The 27,476-nt window shown below is 34.6% G+C and overlaps 2 protein-coding genes and 1 pseudogene across 3 annotated transcripts; all 3 read right to left on the bottom strand.

Annotated features, from left to right (window-relative positions):
• Positions 1 to 2,686: 2,686 nt before the first annotated feature.
• LOC126727644 (F-box protein At5g07610-like) lies at positions 2,687 to 4,188 on the bottom strand (annotated as a pseudogene).
• A 965-nt stretch (positions 4,189 to 5,153) lies between these two features.
• On the bottom strand, positions 5,154 to 6,013 carry LOC126727642 (uncharacterized). Its single transcript, XM_050433518.1, has one exon. It carries the CDS (start codon positions 5,796 to 5,798, stop codon positions 5,376 to 5,378), a length of 423 nt encoding a protein of 140 aa, XP_050289475.1. The 5' UTR covers positions 5,799 to 6,013; the 3' UTR covers positions 5,154 to 5,375.
• Positions 6,014 to 7,167: 1,154 nt separating this feature from the next.
• On the bottom strand, positions 7,168 to 20,145 carry LOC126727641 (pyrophosphate-energized membrane proton pump 2). Of its 2 annotated transcripts, none has more exons than XM_050433517.1 (15): positions 19,853 to 20,145; positions 18,993 to 19,170; positions 16,756 to 16,959; positions 13,914 to 14,065; positions 13,676 to 13,823; positions 13,470 to 13,602; positions 12,399 to 12,571; positions 11,433 to 11,553; positions 11,151 to 11,338; positions 10,490 to 10,927; positions 10,223 to 10,387; positions 9,975 to 10,130; positions 9,778 to 9,889; positions 8,744 to 8,963; positions 7,168 to 7,673 (listed from the first exon to the last, which is right to left on the bottom strand). In XM_050433517.1, the coding sequence occupies exons 2-15, from the start codon at positions 19,089 to 19,091 to the stop codon at positions 7,574 to 7,576; spliced, it is 2,409 nt and encodes an 802-aa protein (XP_050289474.1). In that variant the 5' UTR covers positions 19,092 to 19,170; positions 19,853 to 20,145; the 3' UTR covers positions 7,168 to 7,573. The 2 variants fall into 2 exon arrangements, with proteins under 2 accessions (XP_050289474.1, XP_050289473.1); XM_050433516.1 differs by having other exon boundaries at positions 18,993 to 19,167; positions 19,853 to 20,144.
• Between the last annotated feature and the right edge of the window lie 7,331 nt (positions 20,146 to 27,476).

Below are 27,476 nucleotides of genomic sequence, written 5' to 3'. Positions count from 1 at the left end.
TCCAAATTTAATGTCATAAAAAAAAACATTAATGGAAAGTAAACTGACAACTCTAGTATTTTGACCTAGGTCCCAAGTTTCTAACACTGTCACTTTACATACAAAAACTTGACATTATGCTGAATTGCTGACTAGTGACTGCAATGCTCTTGTATACTGGCGAGCCTCATAAGAATTTGTTTGGATTTAAATTTTCAATTCTATCATTTGTTTGTTTGAGAAAAGATTGCTGGCACATTAGGATGTCATGCCATCCCCTGCTATGATTCACCACCAGACGTAAGAGCGCTTGCGTATGTACAACTTTTAAAGCCTCATTTTTTAAGGTACAACAACTATACATTAACCTGCTTTCAACAAATAACGCTCTGCTTGTTTCAGCATTAACGTTTTCTGAAAAATGGTTCATTTTCCAAAGATCATTTTCTAGAAAACTGTTTCATTTTCCAGTGTTTGGTAACAACCTTGAAAATGAACTTGAGAATGTTTTCTGGTGTTTGGTATGCAATTTTTTAAAAATATTTCTTGTATAATTTAAAACATGTATATTATGTAAACTAACTAATGTAATCATTATAAATAAAAAACTAAGAATGAATTTGGTTTTCATACTAAAGTTTTGACAATAGATACAATCAAAATTAATTAGTTGTCAAATTTTCATGATCTCTACCGCTCATCTTGCTTATTTATATAGACAGTAATGTACATACACACACACACATATATCAACCATTTGTTTATATATATATATATATATATATATATATAAATTTGACAGGGGAATACATTTTCAATAACTTTTAATTGTCTACTCTTTATGTTGGTATACTAATTGTCTACTATGGTCAACCAAAAGTCTTCAATATTACTCTAAATTATATATTTACATAATGTACTGTATAATATATCATCACTACATGGTATCTGCCAACAAAAAAAGTATTTGCCAACAACTGCAATTCTTCTAAACAATTATCATTCATTATATAACAATATTATTAGTCCATGGTAAAGATTGTCCCATGTAAAAGCAATTTAGAGCAATATGGGTGCTATGTTTGAAATTTTCATCTTTTACTTCATTCATTCTTTTTTTTTTTTTTTTTTTTTTTTTTGCACTTTATGTATGAAAAAGAAGTAACTTCTGCCTAGAATCCATCAAACCAAAAATTTCTTAGAGAAAAAAAAAATTGAGCTTGAAATTCAAATTAAAGCAAAGAATTGGGATTTTGGTAGAGAGGAATGAAATAATTACCACTGCAAATTTGTTTTCCTTTGCAAGTTGGAGCTATTGACCGATCAGTAAAGGAAAAAAAAATCTAATCAGAGAATTGTGTTATAGAGAGGAAGAGAAACATGGAGAAAAGAGAGAAGAGAGACAGTTAGAGAGAGAGATTTATGGGAAGAGGAGAGACCTGAGTTAGTGATAGTGAGGGTGTGAGGAGAGAAAAAGCAAAGGGAAGAGAGAAAAAGTGAGAAAACTTACCATGAGAGAGAGAAGGCGCCAAAAAATTATGTTTTCCACGGCTATAGATGAAGGTAATATTTATAGAAGATGCAATGCGTAAGAGAGAGATTGTTTTCCAAAAAAAATTTTTGGAAAACAACCTATAGAAAATAAGCCTTATTTTTATTAGGGTTTTCCGTTGACCAAAGATAGTTTTCCATTGACCAGGTTTTTTTTGTGCTACCAAACACTGGAAAATGTGGAAAACTATCTTTATAGAAAGTTTTCTAGCGAAACAAACAGAGCGTAAGTAAATAAACTTTCAACAAAAAGCTACATCCAAATACACAAAGAACTCCGTTAACTCTTGAAGCTTTAGCAGCCTTTGTCTATACAATTATATTGAGGCCTTTTCTAGTTTAAATTAATTTTAAGAGTGTAAAATTAGCTTTTCAAATCAAAGATACAGTGTTTGTGATCAGTTAGTATGGGGCCTAAACTGGATAGGTTAATTCTAGACATTACAAGAAGGCAACAGTGACATTGATTCATTAAATTGATTAAAAAATGACATTGCTTGATCAAGTTATTCACTGATTATTGGATGATAGTGTGTCTAATCTTTGGGAAAGTTACTATATTGCTAGGGTGTGCCAGCATGTGATCTAAATTTTAAGCCGCAAAAAGTTTCCCAAGTCACATAGAGCATTGCATATATTAGCAAAAACTTGAATTGGAACTTCAAACCAATACTTAATTTTGGTCACCTCAAAATTCACAATATCTAAGATGGACCTCCTTTCATCACAGAAGGAAGTCTTCTCTGAAGTTTTAGATGCACAATATTGGATTACCAACAAGAACCAATATGTCTAAGTACAGCACAGGAAGTTTTTCCCAAAACTGGTTTTTGCAATAATGATATTGTAAAAGTCCTTAATCCATTAAAACTTTGAATTTTCATGGTAATGAAATGTAATTCTTGTCCCTAACACATAAAACTTGCTTTTAACTTTATATAACACCAGCTTTCTTCAGGTGCAATGATTATATATATGCATCCTCCCTCTCATAGTATATGAATTCCACAGCCTTGTGAGACTCCTAAACTATGAGAGGAAGGATGTCTATATCCGATGCATGAGATATTTTCTCTTAAAGTAGCTCTCTTTGTGCAAGGAAATGATCGACCTTTATTGCTTCTTTTGTGAAGCAGTCATAAACTACAATTGAGAAGACAACAAAGAGCAAATAATTCTAATACAATCATCAAATATAACATAGAGTGTTGCTAAATGGATGAACAGATTCCCACCTATAACTCAATCCAAGATTCTCTTCCATGCTCATCGGATGTAGTGACGAGTCAAAATCATCTATCAATGTGTTATCTCTAAGGTTGTATGGAATCAGCTTGCCAGGAATATGAAGCACCAAGATTGCCTCTTCTTCATTTTGTCCAACGTTTCGATGAACAAGATTTAAGACAGAGAAAACAAAACGATGAATATCCTGGACATTGTACCTTATCATAGATGGATACTGGGCTGCAAGTCCACTAAGATCAACATGGTACTTAACAAACCAACTTGAATAATCACCACTCATCTCCATCACATCAAAGACAGTTGTTTGAGGGCCATAAATCTCAATGAGATATGATGGCCTCCTGATTCACCAAAATATCCCAACCTTCTCTCTGCCCAACCCTCTGGAATTGGAGGCATTGGTGTTGTAAACAAAAGCTCTCTCAACATCAAAACCAAGTGAGAACTTTCCCTTGCCAACCCAATGTAATGCACCTTTCCAAAAGACCCCTCTATTAAACAAAAACTCATCTAAAACAACAAAAGGATTTCCTGAATCTCTCCAAGAGCAGCCCTCATAAGAATTGTATATCTTTATTTGGCAATGTTTTGCTAACAAATCATGACCTCAAATGCATATAACTTTGTAATGGGGTGAACGCTTAGGATCAAATGCAATGCTAATACCATTGACAGTATTGCATGCAGGTCTAGGTAGTGGCTTATATTGCCTTGTGGTGGGTTTACATATGTAGTATTTGCGCTCTTCTTCAAGGCAGCATCGAAAGCTGCTGCAAAGTAAAAGGCCATTGCATGAATGGTTTATACAAACACCATTCTCATCCTCAATGAAAGAGAGAGATGGGCTTGGAGCAGCATCTATTTGACCAGTGCATGGAATGAACCTTAACTCTGGATTCATACTAAGAAACAAAAATTTCTGCATGTAGAATCCTGAGACTTGGTGCTGAGGATTACAAAGTGTATAATTAGAGATGAAGAGGGGTTCAGAGATTAAATGGTTCCACCATTTACACACACACCTGGATCTCAGCAAAGACTTCAAGGGTAGCCTCCTGAGTATTTCAATCATGACATCAGGGTCCTCACAATATTTCATCCTTGCTTGTTTCTTGCCAGAACTTGAGCTTTTAGTCTTTGGAGAAAACTACTAAATTGGAAAAAGAAAAAAAAAAAAAAACATCATATCAATCTATTAGTAACTAGTAAAGAAATAAAAAACAATTGATTTTAAACAAAAGGGTCATAGTCCAAAAAAAGAGATATTGACAAGAAAAAACTAATCAATCAGATACAACAGGAATACAATTATTCTTATTCTTACTTGAGTTTCTGTAAGTAGAACCAAGAGAAGTTATTTAAAAAAGAAGAAAGAGAAAGAAAATAGTTTGATACAATACTTGAGATAGACTATCAGATTTCATAGAAGTTACTAATGTAGTTTCATACCTTAAGGCTTAAGTTGTCAAAGTAGTTTCCTGGAAATTTTGGTGATGGTAAGATTAAGACTTTGCCATTCTTTATGTTGCGTAGTTGACTAGACTTTTTGGCTTGAGGGTCCCAAAATGCGACTATGTTCTTGCCTAGAAATTGGAGAACCTAGGCCAAGGAAAGTCAGCAATTATGAATTATCAATTATCAATTCTGTCCAATACAATGATCCTAAACTTGTTGTGCAAGGTCTAACAAGAAGAAATAAGAATAATAATAATAAAAGACCAATGCTTTAATTCTTCCTTTTCCTCCAGTCTAGTGTACAGTGACGAAAGGAGAGGGCCAGGGGTGCCTTTTATTAAAATCTTCCTTCTATTTGCATACCTTTAATTAAAAATTTTGCATTAAGGTATTAGTTGTGCTCCTTTTCTTGTATTATCTTCTCTTATTTTCTTTTTCTTTTTCTTTTTTGCACCGTAAGTATTAGATAAAAATGCAAGGATATCGATTGAATTTTGAGTCAAAATCTATAAATGGGCCGAAAATACTATATATGCATTGTAGGTGTCAGGTGATAGCCTTTTGATACAAAACTGGATTAAAATTAAAATTTGATAAAATTTTTTTTAATAAATTATAAATTTGTTTTTCTTCTTAGCCTTCTCTTCCTTATATATACTAAACAAAGAAGGAAAATCATAAAAATAAATAAGCCGAATTGAGGTATATTATACGGAGACACAATGATTATCAAAAGTCCAATTGAGCTTTAACTCCTTCCATTTTTTTAACTTGTAAAAGTCTAGTTAGCCAATGCTAAACTGTTAAGTTATTGGATTCTCTCCATTCTAGCTTTAAAAAAAAAAAAAAAAAAAAAAAGTCAAGAATAGTGTAAAAATCAAACAAAAGCGTAAAGTAATTGAAAAGGAAAAGAGTTGGTATAAAATAATTTGATCACAAAATCATATTCAATCAAAGGATATAAGGCCTCTGTAGCATTACAAACAGGATCCCAATGGAGTACCCAATAACATTTCCTTCACTTTACCCCTACAAACAAATTCAACTAAACTCAAAAAAAGTCTAAAGAAACATAGTGAAAATTTATAACCCAAAAAAAAAAAAAAAAAAAATGACAAAAAGAAACATATCCAATAATAATTTCAAGGTGAAGACTTGTTGACATTCCAAAAAGAATTCCAAATCTGAGCAAGACCCTCAAGAACATGAGGCATGACACTTCCAATCCCTTTCAAGGTCACACCAGAAGCAACCCCAATAGCAAAAGTCTCACCAAACCCAGGCTTGGAATCAACCTTCATGTCAAGAACAGCAAGCCTTGTGTTTGTGGCATCAATCTTTTTAGAAGTCTCAATCATGAGCTTGTCCTTCCTGTTTCTCCCAGAGGAGATGACCCTGAAGAGGGCATTCTGGAGCTCCTCTATGACTTTGATAGAAGCTTGTTGTGAGTCAAGTCCTTGGGACTCGTACTGGGATATTAGCTCTTGTGCGCTTAGCAGCTTTCTCTTCTGGGCGCTGCCGTTTTTGTCTTGTGGTAGTGCATTTGGGGTTGCTGGTTTTTCCATTTCTTTTTGGCTTCAAATAAAGGGGTTTTGGTGAAAACCCTGATATGGGTCTTTCCCTTTTTGGGAGTTTGGAGGAGAGGGGAGTGGTTATGGACAAAACCCTAGAAATGGGGTTTTTGGAGATAAGGTGAAGTTTGTGATACTGTGAGCTGTGTTGTGAATTGGGGATGAATCAGAATTTGCACACTACTGAACAGGACAGTGGAATGGACACTGGACAAGTAGCAATTTGCTAATTTGTAATTGGGTTTGGGTTTTGAAGTTGGATCCACAGATAAAGGAGCTACCCATGGACTGGTTTTGGGCCCAATCTGAAAGACAAGGCTCAAGAAATTTTGAGGCAGCTCAGTGCTCAGACCAATGTCTGCGATTTTTTTTTTTTAATAAGTTGTTCATTATTCTTTTTAGACATGACTAATCTCCGGACATGTGCAGGCATTCCCATACACATTAAGAAATTACCAAAATAAATCCTAGCAGGTTATCCTAAGGATTGGTTGGATGCTATTAGATGTTGAACTTTGATATATTATCACTAGTCTCAATAACTGAAGTGGTGAGTATCTTAGGTTCTAAGTATTAACCATAGGTGTTATGTTAATTGAGATGGGTTCTTATATCATTGTCTTCTTACAATTTTTACTTTTGCATGACATGTTTATAGAGGTCAATTGGAAAAACGAATAAAATAAATGTTGTTCATGATGACTGCATCTTCCTTGCTAGCAAAGTATCAGTACATAGAAAATGTCTGTTCACACGATTGGGACTGCAATTAGGCACAACTTGTGGCGTTTAAAATTTTGAAACTGGACATAGGTGTTGTTAATATGATTAGGACTGCAGTTTGGCACAATTTCTCAAGAAAATCAACTCTTCCAAATGCATAAATACATCAGTTTATGACTGAGTTTTCTTACCTATCACCACTTGAGACAGATTGGGTATGATCACACCATTTTTCCTTATCTATTGCGAATGGAGACAAATTGGGTATGATCACACCCAATATCTTATACCTACAGACGTACAATTACTCTGATTTCTTCAATCAACTTCAGCTTCACTATAGTTGATCAAGACTTGGCCAAAATCCTTCCAAAGATGCTAAATTTGAAGGTTTGCTGGTGAAAGCATAAACATAGTAGTTCTCTCCTCTCAAGCTCTCGTCCATCCATATCTAGGATACTCTTGAATGATTGCATATAATTAATATCACCAAGGAAAAACATGTTATTCACCTTCAACAGTTGAAATTCTGCATCAATTTGAGGAGAGTTGAATGCTTAGGACTCATTTTATTGTTCCAGTTGAAACAATATTTTTTTCTTAGGTGTGAGGAATTATAGAATTTCTGAGAAGCACTGAATGTCAACCGCAAGAGAGGTCCTACTATAGTATTACATATGAAGATAAAATTATGACACGAGTTCTCTACTTGCTTCCACAACCCTCTGTATATACAGGACTTTTGACACATCACTCCTTTAAGTCAAGCAACCAAGAGGAAAATAAAATTTGAGGAAGAAAACAAAAGTCTCAAACCGCTTTCAAGAAAACTAAAAACTAATTTGATACTGAAATGAGTAGTAATTCAACATATCTTATTCAGATCAAGAAAGAATCAGTATGCCTATAAATCAGGCACCCATGATGATATACATGGAAATACCTAACTGTGCAAAGTATCTAAGTATTCAAGGGAAATGGGTGCCGAATGCCGCTGAGATCTCAAAAGGGGTGATACTGCAAGAGTTTATAGGTACAAACAATTCTCACAGAAAGATTGGAGCCATGACAAGCGTAATTGTGGCAAGCATCTTTATGAGGACATGAAGGGAAGGTCCAGCTGTGTCTTTGAATGGGTCTCCCACACTGCAGAACAGGTAAAACAAGAGCACAATAAATTTCAAGAATTCAGATATTATAATGAAACGAACAACAGCGTCAAATATATATATAAAATCTTGCACAAAATTCTGGTGGGTTGAAAGTAGTACACAGCCCCATATTATATAATATAGAGTTTGGGGGCCTAGTAACCAATTTAAGAAACCTAATTTGTTAAGCAATATATCTTTTGACATTTTTCCAGTCCTGAGATCCAAACAAAGATGGGAATTAGAGAATTTTTCTTTAACAATTAAATGGTAGAAAAAAGCAGTTTTTTGTGCACACCAACATCTCATTGTAGAGTTTTACCAATCAACAATACCATGTAGTATAACTCAAACAAACAACATTTACAATTTAAAATTTGGGAAATAGACTAAGCTTGTAAAGGACAAAACTTCAGGCATTAAAAAATGAACTCTTTGGAGTTCGCAGTTTGGTTCTAACTTTAGATAATTAGCTAAATTTTCTAACATACAAACATGAACATCAAAAAAAAGGAAACAAACTACATTACAGTTCTGATTAAAAAATAAAATAAAATAAAATAAAAACTTGTGTGTCAACCAATGCTTTGGGGTCTAGTTAAAGTATTTACTGGAAACAATATCATGACCCATTTTTTTCAATCTTAGGTATTTGCAACACATGAATATTGGTGATCAAATTCCATGTTACTACAAGATTCCTTGCATGTTGTGTCTTGGTCATGTTGTACTTCTATTTTTTTCCTCTTAATTAATCATACTTAAATGCATTTTGGTTTTTTTTTTTTTTTTTCCTTAAATTTTGTTTAGGGGTGTTTCATTCATGTTAACAATTGACGGAGTACAGAAATTATTACATAACTATAGATAATTAGCTAAATTTACTAACGAAACATAAAAGACACAAAAGAGAGAATGAGCAGAGCCTATAAATTGAAAGCACAGGACCCACTCATGTGACTGAAAGGAGACGCACAATATTTTATAACTGCCACTTGCCATAAGTAATAATACTAGACATTGGCAAGAACACCAACACCAAAAGGGAACATCAACAACACTTACGTATCTCCTGTAATAGCTGCTTTATGACAATCACTCCCTTTGCCTCCAAGAGCACCTGTCTCTATATACTTCTTTGCGTTATCCCAGGCACCACCAGATGTGTTCAGGAAAAGAGCCATAAGAATTCCCGAAACTGTTCCAAACATCAGCATGGCAGCCACAACTTTAGCCCCAAGCAGAGGATGCCCTGTATAGGAACCCAAAATCCGGAACAGTAAACCTGCAAGTGATATGAACTTAACTTGAGTCCTTCATTATATAGAATATAGACTGGAATAGATAATACACATCATAGAAAAAAAACAAGTCCATAGATAGTATACCACAATATAAATAAATGAAAACATAAATCAACAAATTACTTTTCAATACATGGACTATTTGTGTGGTTATACTGCAACTTTAGATTCTAAAATGATACTGCTGCTACAACCACCACCAGCACCTGCGACATCACTAGGTCTAATATTACTTCCATCACACAGCACTTCAATAAACAGAGAAAATATATATTTTGAAGCCATAATCATCTCATTTAGAATATTTGACAGTACTTCTACCATTTCCAAATCATACTTGATATAAATGTTAGTATAATAGTGGTAGTAATAATAAAAAATAATAATAACTTGGTCCTCCAATTATTGGCAAAAATTAAATTTAGTCCCTCGACTATTAATTGTGCCAATTTAATCCCTCAACTTTCAAAATCAAGTCAATTTCATCCTCAGGGCTCCTCTCTTAAATTCTAACAGATTTAATAATTCACATTGACTTCATTTCAAATTTTTACACTTCCATTAGTAACCTTTAATGTATATTTTATTTGCCAGATCAATTAATTCCATTAAATTTAAACAGAGAGGAGATCCAAGGATAAAAGTACAATTAGTAGATGCTACAATTAGTAGTTGAGGGACCAAAGTGAATTTTACCTAATAGTTGAAAGATTAAATTACTAATTTAACCTAAAGAATAATGTTGACAGAAAAACAGGGCATAGGCTACAATGAGAATGAGAGCAGTCAACCCACCAACAATTATAGGTGACAAAATAGCCAAAGCACCAGGTTTTATCATTTCCCTCAAAGATGCAGTTGCTACAATAGCAACACAGCGACTATAATCTGGTTTCTCCTTGTAGTCCTGCAGCAAGCAACTTAAAACGATGATCACTTAAAACAAATAATTAAAGTGCAATACACAAGTTACAAAAGAAACTCATGCTCACCATTATACCAGGCCTCTCAATAAATTGTCTTCTTACTTCATTAACAACCTCTTGAGCAGTTCGGCCAACTGCAGCACAGGCCCAGGCACTAAATAGGAAAATAAGCATGGAGCCCAACAATCCACCTACAAAAACTTCGGGGATGGCTATATCAACCTGAAAGCCAATTTGAAATCACAAAATTAAGACAGGATGCAACAGCACTTGAAACAGAAGGAAATTAAAAGTGGGGCTACAATTTTGTCTACCTGTTTAAAAGGTTCCTGCGCAAATGCAGCTACCTCATCCATATACGCACTAAACAGAAGAAAAGACGCAAGCGCAGCAGAACCAATGGCAAATCCTTTGGTGGTAGCTTTTGTGGTGTTCCCTACCGCATCAAGAAGATCAGTGATCTCTCGAACACTTTCTGGCTGTGAGAACAATGGTATAATATTAGATAAGGGGAAATAAGTACAACAGTTTTCATCATCATTCAAGCCAAACTATTAGAGAATTTATCACCTAAGGGTTACCTGCTGACTCATCTCTACAATTCCTCCGGCATTATCTGCTATTGGACCAAACATATCCATGGTAAGAACATAGGCAGCAGTACTGAGCATTCCCATTGTTGCTACAGCAGTGCCAAACAGCCCACCAGTTGGATTTCCACTTTCATCCACTAGTCCGGATGTATGACCCAGCCAGAAAGCTGAAATAATAGCGACACTAATGACAAGAACAGGAAGAGCTGTAGATTCCAGGCCCAAACTGACTCCAGCAATTATATTAGTCCCATGACCTGTGGAGCTAGCAAGAGCTAATGTGCGTACAGGCTCGTGCTTGTAGTCAGTATAGTACTGGGTGATCCAAACAAAAGCGTATGCCGTAATGATACCAACCAACCCACACAGGGCAAAGTTGAACCATGCAGAAGGTGCTCGTTCAGTATAAAGCAACCACCGGGTGGACTGTAATAGTATTTCAAACCAGCAATATAATCATGTATCAGAATGCAAACAAGGAAAAAGAGAAAAATGCAGGTTTCCAATTCTCGAACAAATTTAATTTTAAAACTCCAAATGATGATGAATAACAAAAGAGGAATTTGTCAATTAGCAGTTGTAATCAGTTTCTTTTGATATAAAATTTAAAAGTATAATGAGCATGTTCTAATTGTGAAAGAAATATTACCAAACCAAATGTCAGAACAGCTAACACTATCGTAATAGAATATCCTTTTTGAAGAATTGCCATTGGATCCTCAATAGGAGACTTTGAACCAGAGTCACGTGTACCCCTTATTGAAAGAATTCCAACTGATGAAACCACAAGGTCAAAAGAGTGAACAACAAGAGGAAACAAGATGAAGCCAGATGGATCTGCATAAAAAAATAAATTATGGGTGAGCCAATTGACATATACATACCCACAAAAACACACATGACTATATGAAAATACACACACAGTACTTGCCTTCAATTTTACAACGCTGGGCCATTGTTCCCCCAAGTATCATAGCACTAATTATTTCAGCTGCAATACTTTCAAAAAGATCAGCACCTCGAGCGGCACAATCACCCACATTGTCTCCAACCTTAATTGCAAAACAAAATAAGTACAAATTTCTTTACAGCCAACAACTTTGGCAACATAGATAACCAAGAAAAGAGAGAGAGAGAGATAGAAGTCACAGAATTTTTTTTTTCTTTGATTTCAAACTTCTCAATGACTGCAGAAAAGGAGTAAACCAGATTCTGCCCTCCTCAGCTCCTCTACCTCTTTTTGATATATCTGACTATATAGTTTGTCTTAATTGACTATTTCCCCATGTCTAGAGGCTATACCTCACTTCCTCAGGTAAAAAAACACCTTGCTTCATACATCCACCTTTAACAGCATTGTTTAATATTGTGCCTTTTTACTTTTCAACTTATTAGGTCCAGAAAGATCACTAAGCCTAGGAAATTTTTTTTTTTTTGAAACTTTCGATCAATTATTTTATTTTTAATAATTTTGATATGCCTAATTTTAACTACTCATGTATACCAAAAAAATAAACACACACCTCAATGCCTCCAAGTATACACATTGCATCCAGGGGTCTTAAAATATCACCATGTTTGTAAAGAGAAAGTACAAATGAACTTATAACCCTTGAATTATGTGAATCAGTCTATTATGAAATCAACAGCTTTTTGCAAGTAGTAACAACAGCAGACAAAAAAGTGAAAGTTAAACCTTTGTTTCAAAATAATTTGTAATACACAATTTAATATTTTCCTACCATTACTTATACTTCCAGCTCAAATGTACTATTAAGTCATCACAGAATGCATAAATGAAAGTAGACATTTTATTGGAGTCCTCAACAACAAGTTCCAATGGCAAATGCAAAAGAACTTAACAGAAAGAAGTCAACAAAGGAGAACAGGTAACTACCAGATCTGCAATCACAGCAGGGTTCCTTGGATCATCTTCAGGTATTCCTTGCTCTACTTTACCAACAAGGTCAGCCCCAACATCAGCTGCTTTTGTGTAAATTCCACCACCCAACTGAGCAAACAGAGCAACAAAAGAAGCTCCAAAACCATAACCGACAAGGAGAAGAGGCACTGGAAGATCAATACATTAACGTCAAGCACAGGATCATAGAAAACAACAGAAAGAAATACATTATTACATGCTATGAAAATCCAAAATGACAAAAATACAGAAGGTGCATACAGTTACAACAGCCAACATAAAAAATCACATATATTCTTGTAGTTACAATGTGGTCTAGAACAGATTACAGTTCAAGCATACATGTAGCATACCTTAATAAAATGAAAGTATCTTTAGAAAAAATATACGACACTGTTGCTGTGAATGTCGGGAAGATAGTGTTATTATTATCTTAAAATAGGGTATGTCATACAATAATACATATCATGTCAGGTAGATGTACTGTAAAATCATATGAAGATACAAAGATGCAGCATATCTTAGAGACCTTAATTGAATCTATTTAAATTTGGAACAGATTAGGATTTATACTTTCATATATACTTTCATATAGCAATACATCAAGTGAATCATAAAGCCATAAGTTCCTGCAATGACGGGCACTCTTTTTTTTTTTTTGGGGGATAACATGGGTGTCCAAAGTTCTTTGAACACCTAACTATTCCCCCAGGTTCAATAAAATTTGTGAATAAGTATAACCAAATTTCAACTTGGAAGTCTTGAACAACCCAAAAATTAATGTCCTCCAACTGAAACAATGGATAATATTGATACAAAGTGTACCGTTACAATTAATCAACACCAAAATGACATCATCAACCCACTGTGGTGATAGTGCAGCAAATTTTGCAAAATTGCCATCTTTAGGAAATATCACAATAAGGTCCAACTCCATGTTCCTAAAATATTACTAGGATACAGAAGGCAATTCTTTTTAAAATTTTATTTTTAATGTACTACAACTCATAATAATAAATAAAAGGAAGAAAGAAAGTCACCACATACAATCAGTAACCTTCATTGAACCTGGCAAATCCACCCCCAACCAAACATAAAATGTGGCATAAAGGATGGCTACTCCAATTACAGCCATACCAACAACCACCATGGCAGAAAAACCACCAGCACGAACAGCTATCTGCACAAGATATTCCCAGTTATGATATCCGTCCAAAACCGTTTTCAGATAAATAACTAGAAAGGGACACAACCTGCAATGCTTCCCTTGCAGACCGTCTAGCAGCACTAGAGACTCGAACATTTGCTCGAACCGACACCCACATTCCAACATACCCTGCAATTCCTGAACAAATAGCCCCCAAAAGAAATGCAGCAACAGTGATATATGCAGATGTTGACCTACATCAACATATTCAAAACCATGATTCAGCAATGAGAAATAAATTATATGAGCAGACAAAGTGCTCTATAACTTATTAAATTATGCACCTTCCTATGCCCGAAGCTTCTTGTTGAGGAGTTGTACTGCGAAACAAATATATGCCAAGGATAACCAGTGCTAGCAACAATGCCATCTTGGAGATAGTCCCATACTGGGTCCTGAAGAAACCTTCAGCTCCATCTCGTATTGCATCTGATATCTAGAAAGTGAAATGATAAGCTCAGGACAAGTACATGAAAATTTTCAAATTTTGAGCCACGCCAGTTCCCTATTAAGCCTAAGCATTCTTGATCATTGTTAGCAAGATAAGCATACATAAGAAATGATGAGGAGTCTTTATCAATGAACACACTGTATGCTTACAGGAGACTAAAGTTGTCATATTTGTTATAAGAAGTGGGTGGAGGGGATTCGAACCTTGGTTCTCCTCATAAAGGAGACCATTCAATGCTATTAAGCTACACGACTCTTGGCATACTTAATAACACTATGAGGAGTCTTTGTCAGCAAACACTCTAGCATGTGGAGAGCTGAGGACACCACCTGCACTTTCCAATGTCCCATGCACTTATTTGGACATTACTAAACGACCTTGAAGTATGAAACCAAAAGGTTATTATGTGTTTTTGTTGAAAAGCTTTATACACTTTTTTCTCCTATGTACATTCTTCTCCATTCAAAGGAAAATTAAATACAGATAAACAAACTACAGCTAATATAAAATTTCAGATATATATATATATATATATATAATACTTCAGAAAGGTACACATATAGCCACGTTCCAAACCCCCATTGCATGCCAGAACATGACAAATCACAGAGGCAGGATAAGAACAACTTCCCATAACATGAAACCTTGCATCTTAGATACTTATCCAAAGGCATACTGAAGCTCCACAACAGCAGCATGGGTTGTCAAATGTTAAATGGTAACAAATTAAATGATTGGTCCAGCGAGTCAAGTGAGCTTGACAGAACAGTGAGAACACAACAGTGGGGATAGCCCAATTCCAACCAAAGAGTTATTAAATCATTCTTTGTTGTTATTACTAGAGTTCACTTACTTATATAATATTCTTTTCTTTTTCTTTTTTCATAATTTGAATAATACTCTTTTTTACCAACCAAAAATACATAAAGGAAACCTACGAACAGTGGCAACTCCAGGAATTTTGTCCAGGGTGTTCCTATTCCACTTTGAAAAAATTTCGGGTAATTTTAGTCTGTTTTGGGACATTTCAGTAAATACCAGCCGAAATTCAAGATTTGGCCAACATAAAGTTTTTGCTTAAAAAAAAATGTTCTTAAAACCAAAACAAATTTGCATTCTGTACACCGAAAAACCTCAAAAGGAAAAAAAAAATGAAAAGAAATGAAATGAACAAAGGTACTTGTACAATAAACTATAAGTTCATTTGAAATATTAATAAAATTATTAATTATTGTTGTTTAGTTGTTTCATAAATTTGTTTTTCTTTTATAAACTATAATTTGTTGTATTGTTGTTTCATTAATTATTAAATTATTAATTGTTGTTTAGCCTAACATAATTTAATTTGTTTGTCTTTTATAATGTATTAGTTAATTAAATTATTAATTATTGATGTTTAGTTGCTTCATTAATTTTTTTTTACTAACTACTAGCAGTCTAGCACACACCCCACTGTGCATTAGCACACACTAGCACACACCTCATGTTTTCACACACCCTTGCCTATCTGATACCATACCGGAGGCCGTTTTGGTTTAGCTAGAGAAACGAAATATTTCGGTACCGGTTAATACCGGTGTACCGTTTTGAAATTACCGCTAAATGTATATATTCTCTTAAAAATATAAAATGATTTTAAAGTCTGACATAATAATTCCTTTAAATATTAGTAATAATTATGGTTGTAGTATAATTTTTTTTAGAAGAGTTGTAGTTTAATAATAGTACCAAGTACATGTACTTACTAAATGCAGTAATGAAAAAACAAAAGAAATAAAAATCAATGAGCAAAAGTTAAAGCTAGGCACGTAGGTGGTTGGAGATAAGTTGAAAATTTTGAAAACTTTTGACTCATTTAATGACTTCAGTATTCACGTGGAGAGTGGGACTCTAGTGTACAAAACAGGATACGGCAATTGGCATTCAAAAATAGAAATACTAAAGAACAGAGAAGCGGAAAAGTTGAAGAAAAACAGAGAACGGAGAAGAAAAGGCAAGGAAGAAGAAGCTAAAGCAGGTGGGGAGACTGCGATTGACCAAATGGAAGTGGCCGGAGACATGGAAGTGACCGGCGATGTGGTGGTGAGTGGCTGTGACGACAAAAACTGATAATTTTGGCCTTTTTTTTTTTTTCTTTTCAGATTCTCTGTTACAATTTTTTTTTTTTTTTTTTTTTTTTTTTTTTTTTTAGATTTTAGTTCAAAATTTGTTTGGCATAAAAATTTTGAGGGTGTTCCTGATATTGCTTGAGGGTGTTCCTAATTTTTTTTAAGGGTAAACAAATAAAAAAATTTAAATTATTATATATATATATATATTTTTTTTTTTTTTTTCAAGTCAGGGTGTTCCTGGGAACACCCTGGACTCTGAGTGGCGTCGCCACTGCCTATGAATAATTAAATGTTCTGCACAAACATATCAACGGTATCTATAAAAAAAAAAAAATCAAAACAGAAACAAATTACAAGTCTGCATGATATGTCGTAGTCTCCATGCATATAGACTATACATTGCTATAGAAAATCAATGATCCAGGAAAAGTCCTATTGAAATTATAGTAACAAAAATTAAACAACAAATTTATGATCTACTACCAAAAATAATTACTGTGAAAACATACAGACAAAAAGACAAATAACATCATGAGCAAAAGAAACTGAAAATAGATGATGTACCTGAACCATCTCAGGAGGCCCCTCATCCTTTGCGAGCACCCACTTAGTAAGATATATTGAGAAAAGGAAGCTCATAATACATATGGAGAAGACAAAAACAATGATTGGAGAAGTTTTTGCTCCAACGTAAAAGATTGCACCTAGTCCTAAAAGTAGAAATACTAAAAGAACACGGACATTTATTCCCATGAGAATCCGAAATATCTGCAAAAAGAACTTAATACTATCAACACAAGGGAAAACCAAACCAAAAACTAATATATGATAAAACAAGACAATAGAAAAATGCCATAAAATGAAATGGAAAAAAAAAAAATTATAAATCCTACACATCAGAAGTAATTACAAAATAATTACAATGTTGTAGAGATAAACGGTACTTCATTGTCATAAAAAGAAAAAAAACTATGCATTTTCCCCAGTCAAAATTGTCATTACATTTAGGAAAAATAGTTATTTTATAACTAGTTACAATATTTATCTAACTCTAACGCCAAGAGCCATGTAGCTCAGTGGTAATTTTTTTTTTATAGGTAAGTATAAAACTATTATAAATGATAGAAAAAAGAGAAATACAAGAAGTTCATGATGATGAACAACAAGGGAAATCAGGAAACTAAACTAAGGGAGGACAAAAACTCAGAGAGAGAAGAACAATCAGTAAAACCCCAACAACAAGACCATTCCAAAAGACTACGATGGCATAAAAGCTTTAACTCATCCAACGTCTTCTCTTTGTCCTCAAAGGATCGAGATTTCGTTCCAACCACACAATCCACATTAAGCACCCTGGAACCAAGTTCCAAATGTCCGAGTTATGCTTCCCATGCCATTGATACCAGCAAGATAACAAACCTGCCACCGAACCTGGCATAACCCAAAGAATACCAAAGGCCTGAAGCATAAAAGTCCAAAGGGAATGGGTCACAGGACAATGAAGAAGAAGGTGATTTACCGACTCCCCATCACAGCAACACAAACAACACCTATTAGCCAAAGGGCGACCCTTAAGCATTAGATTATCCAGAGTGAGGGTCTGACCATGCGCAGCAGTCCACAAAAAGAACGCCACGCGCTTAGGAATCTTTGGTTTCCAAACCCCCTTCCAAGGAAACAAAGAAATCAAAGCAACCCAAATTGCAAGGTAGTAAGACCGAGTGTCAAACTTACCATCCCCTTTAAGCTGCCAGTAAAGGGTATCACTCCTAGTACCCTGAGGAATACGAGATTGGATGAGCTGAAGTAGAGAATATGATGCATCCAACTCTCAATCTTCAAAAGCTCTATAAAACGTTAAATTCCACACTCTAACAGTACCCCCTTCAGGAATCCACAAAACCTCAGAGATACAAGCATCCTTGACCGCTGAACACACATAGAGCTCAGGATAGAGATCTTTTAGAGTAGTGTCACCAATCCACCTATCATGCCAAAAGCGGATGCGAGTACCTTCACCCACTACAAAAGACAGATGCTTAGAAAAGCTCTCCCATCCTTCATTAATGCTTCTCCATAGGCCACACCCATGAGACCTTTCAAGAAGAGCCAGGGTTAAAATCCCCCCTCCCCCATTGTTTTAACTACTCCCTCCACCTCAAATTATTAGTTCTTCATTCCATATTGGGATGTCTCAAAATGTAGTCCTCTTTAAAGAGTCAATATATATAATATTGATATTCCTAACTTATCATTTACTTCATTCAAAAAGTTTTTCAAACTTGATCCCTTTTATTTGAATGACTACATTACATGATGTTCCCTTGAAAAGTCGGATTTTCTAAACAAGACCAACAATATGGGATGGAGGGAGTATCTAATTAACAAAATAAATAAAAACATATTTGTCTAACTCTGACAAAGCACAGTTGCACTGTTAGTTCAAAGCTATGAAAGGTTGCACCATGTTGTTCTGTCTGCGAAAAGCTATAAATTTAAAAATGGAGAGAGAGAGAGAGAGAGAGAGACAAAGGCTGTTAGCAATGCAATACTGTTTAACACAATACAGCTCCATCATACCAATCACAAATCATAAGCACAATGAAAGAAGAAAAGTCCTAAACGTAGTCCACTAAGAATCAAAAGCATACATGAATCTTGCACCCCAAGAAAAACACATACGCTTTGCTACAAGTGATCATATATTAATCTGACAATGAGACCAATTCACACAAAAAAAGAACAAATGAAGAAACAGGTTCAATCCCATAACAGGCTTTTTTGTATTGAATTGTATTTACCAATGGGGTGTGAACTTTACTACGCATGCTGGGGAAAACCCTTGGCCTGTCAGCGTATGGCCCAAGATTACCACCTTCAACGTCGTTATCCATGAACATTGTAAGAGTGTTTGAATTTACCCTCCGAAACTGGGGCAAGTCGCCCCCCGAGCTTGGCCGCTGAATTTTGAATGACCTGCTAAGACCAACAATTCCATAATAAACAATCCAGAAAATCTTGAACTTCATAAATTAAATTGACATTTAAGCTAAACTATGATTCCAAAATCCTACTTCTGAATTTGTGAAACAATGCAATGTATGAGCTAAAGAGAGTCCAAATTTCAAACTAGATTAAATGTCAATTCAATTACAAAAAATTCAAACTTACATTCAACAAACGCAGAATCAGAAAATTAGAAAACAAAAACAATGATAAAGGAATCAAACTAGATTAAATGTCAATGTAATCCAGAAATTAACAATTTTTACACTATCGAAATTCACACTAATTTCATAACAACAATTCGAATGCTCATTCTGGTTTCCGAGAAAATGAAACAACCTAAAAGACCCTAAAAAAATATCATTTTTTTTATTTACTCATTTTCCAAACAACCAAACAGAGCAATATACATTATTCATTGAAATGACAAATGATCATTTCCTACCTAAAACCTCAATTTATTTTTTTTTTCTCTCGGAAACCAAACATGAATCAACAAAACCCAAAAGGATCCGAAATTGAAAAACGAAAAACCCTAGGTAACATCATGAAATTTCAAGATCTAAAATTGGAGAGAAAGAGAGAGAGAGAGAGGAATCTAAGAAGCAAAAACGACAACGTATTGAGTAGAGAGAGAGAGAGAGAAAGAGAGAACCTTTGGCACGGTGGGTCAATGAGAGCAGTACTGAGAGACGAGTACGATTTGCGTTATTGGTTTTGTGAAAATGAAACAAAATTTGATGTGAGTGCGAAACTTAGATCTAAAAATTAAAAAAAAAACACAGGCGTAGAGTTAATATAAATAATAGTAGTAAATAGGAAGTGACAGAGCTAGATTTAGAAGACTCAATGACTCTGTGTATTTCTATCTATTTCTCTATATGATAAAGATTTGGTTTTTTCGAGTCTATATAATACTTATCATCTCGACTTGACTCCACCAATGGAAGAACAGTTTATATGTTATTGGATTTCAGTCAATCTGACAAATTCCTATGCAAATAGGAAAATGTTTTTTTTTTTTTTTTTTGTTGGTTCGAAAGTTAGGCATATTCCATTTTATTTCTTTACCTATTGTTGTTGTTGTCGTGGGTAGAAATGGTGTTCCATGTATCGGGAAAGATGCCATGTCACTTGTCCAATTATATTTTGCCATCTAATCTACCTCTCCACAAAACTGCTTTTTTTTTTTTCTTTTTCTTTTTTTTTCTTTTTTTCTGTTTTTGCTAGAGTTCTACAAAACGAATTATGTCATCTCTCTTTTGTTGTTTATTGATTGAGTCAGTTGTAACTTAGAATGTATTAAATTTATCTTCTTCTCAATAAAATTACAATCTTCTTATCAAAAAAAAACTTCTTATGATTTTTTATTTTCAAAAAACTTTGTTATTATATATATATATATATATATATATATTGTGGGGTCATGGGCCCAAATCATACAATTGGGTTTTGGGGCTTTGGCCGAGAGCGTGAGAAGTCCGAATCTGAGGAGGAATATCTCCTCAGATAAGCTAAATGCAAATCGGGTATAGATCCTAATGATCAAATTGACATTCCAAGAAGCTCTAGTGATAGGGACGTGCACCATAAACGTACAAGAAATATGAGAATCCAAAAATATCTAAGGGAAAATTGCTACCACAGCATTGAATGCTCTGTAGCTAATTCTCTGGCTGCATTAATGAGGAAGTGACCTCTAAACAGTACTTTTCCAGCCTTATAACCATCCTCCAAAGACTTCTAGAGGATGCTGATGGGATAAGTATCAGCCTAAGCTATCAACTATCCACGTGTAGGGTAAAGGTGAAGGAAGAAATGTAGTATAAATGAGAATAGAGACCTTAGAGGAAAGGGATTGGAAAACAGAGAAAGAACATTGTAGCAATCACAATTGCACTTATACTCTATTTACTTGATTTATATGAGCACTTGCCTCCTCGGACATGAACACTTGCCTCCTCGGACAAGGAGTTCATCCATATTAGCCATTGTCCAATTCACTAAAGCCTAGTTCTTTGACTCACTCTCTACAAATTTATTGTACTGGGCTCACTAGGCCAAGATCCTATACATTTTGGGTTTGGGCTGCAAATCGTGTCCCTACATATATATATATATATATATATATAAAATCAAAACCTTTGGAGCTCCTACAATTTTCCACGTCATCACTATTTTCTTTTTATTTTTATTTTAGATTCTTTTTATTTTTGGTTTTATATCTTATCAAGTATTACAGTAGTTTAGTTTAAATAAAATTCTATTAGATATATGTTTCAAAAGCTTGAAAATTCTATTTCAACTAAAATTCTATAACAATAATTTTCACAAATATAAACTTCTGCCAAGGTCGAAACCCTTCATACTCACTCAAATTTTCACAAAGAAAACACACATATCAAATTGAAGCCATAGTAGAAAGCAAGTTGATTCTTCAACGAGAACAAATCCTGTAGTACAAAGGCCACCTAATCGCTTTTAGGTTTGAACTCAATTGTCTTATTAACAACAAAGTCTATGAATTGCAGTGATGGACAGTCGTCCACAAATAACATCCACGCAAGGGCTTGATGTTCTTCTTAATTATCTCATATAATTCTAGGAATTATTTTATTTAATATTTTTTGGAATTAATATATTTAGATGGTTGGCATAGCAGACAACGTAAAAACAATTTTCTGTCATTTATGTTGCCTTCTGCATAACCCTAAATCAATGTTGAAAGGTTGTGTTTTACAACCATCTGATCTTGGTAACCAAACCCTGCACCTATGATTGTTTATGATTATTTTTGTTCGTTGTTTGTAGTTTAAACCCATTAAAACTTATTGCTTGATGGTATTTCATGGTTTTTTTCCCTTTACTTTTTCTTTCAGGGTTGCTAGGAACACAACCTAACATGTGATTTTTTTTCATTGTTTAAAGTTTAGACCCATTAAAATTTAAAACTTATTACTTTATAGGTTCATGTACATTTTTCTTCTTCTTATTTTTCTCTTTTGAATAGTCATATATTTTTGGCATTTTGGAAGTTTTCACATCTGAATTTTTGTGTTAGTTTTTGCAATATTTGAACATGTTTAGCAGGTTTCAACAACTATACCATGTATTATTCTTTTGAAGGTAATCAATTTTTCTTTTATATTTCTCTATTATAAAATCATATATATATATATATATATAGTTTTGTTTCAATAATTTATAGGATATAAATCTTATGATTCCTTAATATTTTTTGGCCTTTTGGAAGTTTCAACATCTAACTTTTTGAATTATATTTTTGCAATATCTAAAACTATCTGGAAAATTTCAATGAGTATAACCATGAATTATTAATTTGAGTGTAACAAATTTTTCTCTTATATTTCTCTATTGTGTAGTCACACACACATATATATTTTATAATTTTTAAGCTCTTAATCTTTTGATTCTTTTCAATAGTTATAGGTTTATAGTCATGAACTATTCTTTAATATTTTTCGTAAGTCATTGCACGTTCAAACAATGACTTATTTATCAAATTGTAACACAAATTGAAGTTATACAAGAGCAATTCATGCAATAATATAGTTTCTTAATCAATTTAAAATTTTATAAAATAATTTTAGTTTATCACATAAATAGGTAGGTTCCCGTGCATAGCACGGATTAGCGACTAGTTAATATTAATATTTGTACTTTGTTTTTTTTTTTTTTTTAAATATTTGTACCTAAAAATTCTTGTGTTTTGTGGTTCAAATCTAACTTATATAGAAAACTAATGGGTACCTACACTTAATAATAAAGTCAAATGATATGGAGATGACATGATATGCTATTATATTATTTACATAAGCTCCCAAAAAACGGTTTTTTTTTTTTCAAATCTGAAAAAAAAAAAAAAATTTAATTACCATTATCAATGATACCTCAATCTTTGGATTTAGTTTTTGTCTTATTATACTTCTTCTTCTATTTTTCTTTTTTTGTAGATATTGTCCTATTATATTTCAAGCCAACAACAGTTTATCATCTTAAAAGTTGATTTGACTTTTGTGTTTTTTATTTTTTGTTAGTATACATCTGTACACACAAAATGTTGTAGAACAATTTCAAATTGAAGTTTGAAAATTTTGAGAAATTAAATTAGAAGAAAAATAAATGAGATTAATAATTGAAATACCTTTTTTTTTTTTTTTTTGAGAAATCGATAATTGAAATACCTAGAAAAGCAAATTTTTCTTAAAAATGTTATAAGAATTATTTTTTTTTCATTTAAATCTGACTTGGCAATTTTTAAATGTTAAATTTTTTTTTTTTTTTTCATTCTAGTAGTCACGTAAGCATCTAATGTGCCAACGGTACAATCCATTAGCCATGTAAGCGTTTTCCATATGAAGTTAATAGTTGAGATCAAATTGACTGTAAATTAAAAATAAGAGAGACCAAATTAGCTGATACCAAAATGTAGGGACCAAATTGAATATTACTCCAAAATGATATTTTATAGTACTAACTTTTATCATCCAGCTGTATTTATATACTGTAAATGTTACACTATGCCTCCGTTGACCATTGGTACTAGAGTAGTTCTAACATAACATTGCTTTGAGGTTGGAAATATTTTATTTATTCAGCACATATTCGAAGGTTGTGTTGGCAATAATCCAATAACAATGGGTAGTATAGTACTCTTCTCTGAGATGCAATTTTTTGAACGTGACATGGATGGTACCTCTTACCCGCTTAAATTAGGCAATTTTATGGGCAGAGTTTCTTTGGAGCCATTGTTGATCCAATAGGCATGATGGGTCAGTCTGTAATCTAACTTCTGTTTTTTAGATTAACTCTGTAATCTAACTTGACTCCCCTCATTAGTTTCCCTCAAATATATAGATTTGTGTTGCTTTGCGGCAGACTCCTTTGGTCACCTGGGTCAGTTTTGTGATCAATCTCAATCATATCACGTGTATATTTTGAATACTTCTAGAAACAAACATGGACAAATTATGAATTTTATATACACGGCATGTATATCCCATTAACAAGTGGTGATATGAAGTTATGAACCACATGTCGTTCCTCCAAAAGTTATTCGTTGTTGTGTCCTTCACTAGATGACAAATATTTTAGAAGATAAGAAATTACAGAAAGAACTTTTAAATAAAATTTTGACGAAAAACACATTTTGGTTCCTACATTTTCAGCCGATTCCCATTTTAGTCCCTAAGTTTTTTTTTTACTGCTTTTAGTCCCTCTCCTGAAAAACGGTTTCATTTTGGTCCCTACCATTACATCATAAACGGATATTGCTGATGTGGCAAACGGCATTGATAATCAATAATAAAATAATGGGTCTACAGTAACCTGACTTGCTACTGTTAGTTATTCCCGCCCTTAGTAGTCACGTGCCACTCACGTGACGGTCCCTAACCCAAGCAAAACCCCAAATCACCCAATTAGACCTAACGGCGAACTTGCTGAAAATCCCTAATCTCTCACCTTACCCGTTGCTCATCACAAGACCGATCAAAAAACCCACAAATCGGCAAGCACAAAAATCCCACAAATCGGCAAGCTTCAGTGTGTTTGGGCTGAGCAGATTACGAAGGTTGTATTTCTCTCCAACTCTCTCTCTCTCTCGTTATGTTATGAATGCCATTTTAAGTGCTGGGTAATCGTTCTGGGTTTGAATCTCAGTTGTTGGGTTTTGAGAATTTGGGAATTTTGAGATGTTGTGTTTTGTTATTGCTCTGGAATTTCAATCTATCTTTGTTTCTCTCTCGTTGTGTCTCACTCTCACTCTCTCTCTTCCTCTCTCCCTTTATAGCTTTTGTAGTGGACATTATACTGACCGTGATAGTGGAATATTGTTGGGATTTGCATTGTTTGGCTGTTGTGTGTTGCTTTTGTTATTTGCGGCTATGTTTGTTTTACTTTTTGTTTTACTTTTGTTTATCAGGGACCACAATACTGACTGTATTTTTGTTGGCAATTGCATTGTTTGTCTGTATTATATGTCACTATTGTTTATCAGGGACCACTATATTGACCTTTGATAAACCATGGAATCTTTGTGTTGGTATTTGCATTGATTGTTTGTATTGTGTCTTGCTTTTCAAGAAGTGGCTGGGTCCATGTGATCCCTTTGTCGGTATTATATGCTTTTTTATTTGTTTATTAGCCTAACAAAGTATTATTAATATTCGTTTTCATTTTCATTCTGTTTTCTTCCCGTGACTTGCATGCAGGATGAATGAGCTTTTTACTCAGCATGTCCACCATGGTGGCCATTTCATGTGGAACCCTCAAGTGTATGTGGGAGGGACAGTTGATATAGTGGATAATTGTGACCCAGATAGGTGGTCAAAAGTAGAGATTGAGAGTATATGTAGGGATTTTGGCTACTCTGAAGTAGATAAGCTATGGTATAAAATGCCTGGTGTGAACCCAGAGTGGTCAAATTTCCATCAGGTGGTTGATGATGATGATGCTATGTTCATGACTGACTTGGTGAAGGGATATGGGGAGATTCATGTCTTTGTGGAGCATCCAGTGAATGAACCAGTTGAGTTACCAATGGAGGATTTTGATCCCTTAGCTGCTGGAGTACTTGGTAGTGAAGTAGAAGGTGTAGGTGTAGGTGTAGGTAAGTATGATAATGAAGAGTACAGACCTGATTTTTCACAATTTGGAGGCCATGATAATGCTGAATTTGTTAATGTTGACCATGGTGAGCCACATGAGGTAGATGATGAGCAAGTTTGTGCTAGGAGGGCTGGCAAAGCGCCAGTTGTTGATGACCAAGTTGAGGAGAGTAGTGAGAGCAATGAGGGTAGTGAGGGCAGTGAGGGTAGTGAGGATGAGAGGAGTAACTTAGAAGAAGAGCCAGAAGTGCAACCAATGAATATTGGTGAAGATAGTCCTAATAGTTGGGACAATCAAGCTGAAGATACTGAGGTTGAAGCAGGACAAATGGGTGGTGGTGTCATGAATTCTGACTATGAGAGTGAGGAGTTGCTTAGCCTTGATGAATCATCATCAAGTAGTGAGGGTGGTGATGATTCAAGTGATGATGACATCTCTATTGCTGAGGTTGACAATTCTATTAGAAGCAGCAAATACCCAATTTTTAGGCCAGTAGCCAAAGCTGAGAACCTTAGGTTTGAAAAGGATATGTTGTTCATCTCAGCTAAACAATTTAAAGATGCTATAACTGATTATGCAGTCCATGGTGGGTGGGGTATAAAATTTGTGAAAAATGACTTGGTGAGAGTGAGAGCCCGATGCCAGCTAGGGTACAAGTTTGTTGCCTACCTTGCAAAGGTGCCAAGGGAGAAGAGTTTTAGATTGAAAACACTGAACATGGAACACACATGCAGCAGAAGCTATAGAAATCCAAGGTGCACAGCATCATACATTGGGAAGAAGTTAGTGAAGAGGGTTAGGAGACAGCCTGACATAAAGCTTAAGGATATTCAAGATGCTGTGCATGAGAAGTATGTGGTTGACATAAGTGCAGGCAAGGCAAGTAGGGCTAGAGAGAAAGCTCAAGATGCTGTTGATGGGACCCACACTGTACAGTTCAACCAACTATGGGAGTACTATGATGAGTTGAGAAGGTGCAGTCCTGAGAGCACAATATAGATGAAGGTGCATACTTATGATGATGGTGATTTGGCAGTTGAGCATGGATTGGCAACCGGGCTGCCATATTTTGAAAGGATCTACATCTGCCTTGAAGGTTGCAAGAAGGGCTTCTTGACAGGGTGCAGGCCAATCATTGGTCTAGATGCATGCCATCTAAAGACCAAGACTGGTGGGCAGTTGATGTGTGCTGTTGGCAGAGATCCCAATGATGAATACTTCCCATTCACTTATGCAGTAGTAGAGGCTAAAACAAAGGACACTTGGACCTGGTTTCTTAATTTATTGCTTGCTGACATAGGAGATGACAAGATATGGGTGTTCATATCTGACCAGCAGAAGGTATGATGGTAGCTTTATTGCTTGTTGAATTAATTGTAGTTAATGGTAGCTTCATTGCTTGCTGAATTAAATTATTGTGCTTTGCAGGGGTTGGTGAACACCTTTGTTGACAATTGGCCACAGTACGAGCACAGGATCTGCTGCAGACATTTATACCAAAATTTGAGGAAAAATCATCCTGGTGTCCTTATTAGAGACCTTTTTTGGAAAGCAGCCAAGGCTACCTATCGGCAAGCATTTGAGAGGGCAATGAATGAGCTAAAGGAGGTGGATGAAGATGCATTCAAGTTGCTGCAATCTCAGTCACC

The sequence above is a fragment of the Quercus robur genome, chromosome 5, assembly GCF_932294415.1.
Source record: "Quercus robur chromosome 5, dhQueRobu3.1, whole genome shotgun sequence".
Classification (NCBI taxonomy): domain Eukaryota; kingdom Viridiplantae; phylum Streptophyta; class Magnoliopsida; order Fagales; family Fagaceae; genus Quercus; species Quercus robur.
The sequence above is the reverse complement of the archived record's forward strand: the minus strand, read 5'-3'. Positions and strand labels throughout refer to the sequence as shown.

Bases quoted from the DNA above. Each gene is read 5' to 3' on its own strand.
- LOC126727641 (XM_050433517.1), bottom strand. From the start codon at position 19,091: ATGTTCATGGATAACGACGTTGAAGGTGGTAATCTTGGGCCATACGCT. The intron at 11,554-12,398 runs GTAGTTACCTGT...TTTGCAATTAAG, and splicing joins CTGCTGTGATTGCAGATCTG to GTTGGAGACAATGTGGGTGA. The intron at 11,339-11,432 runs GCAAGTACTGTG...TTTTTTATGCAG, and splicing joins CCAGCGTTGTAAAATTGAAG to ATCCATCTGGCTTCATCTTG.
- LOC126727642 (XM_050433518.1), bottom strand. From the start codon at position 5,798: ATGGAAAAACCAGCAACCCCAAATGCACTACCACAAGACAAAAACGGC.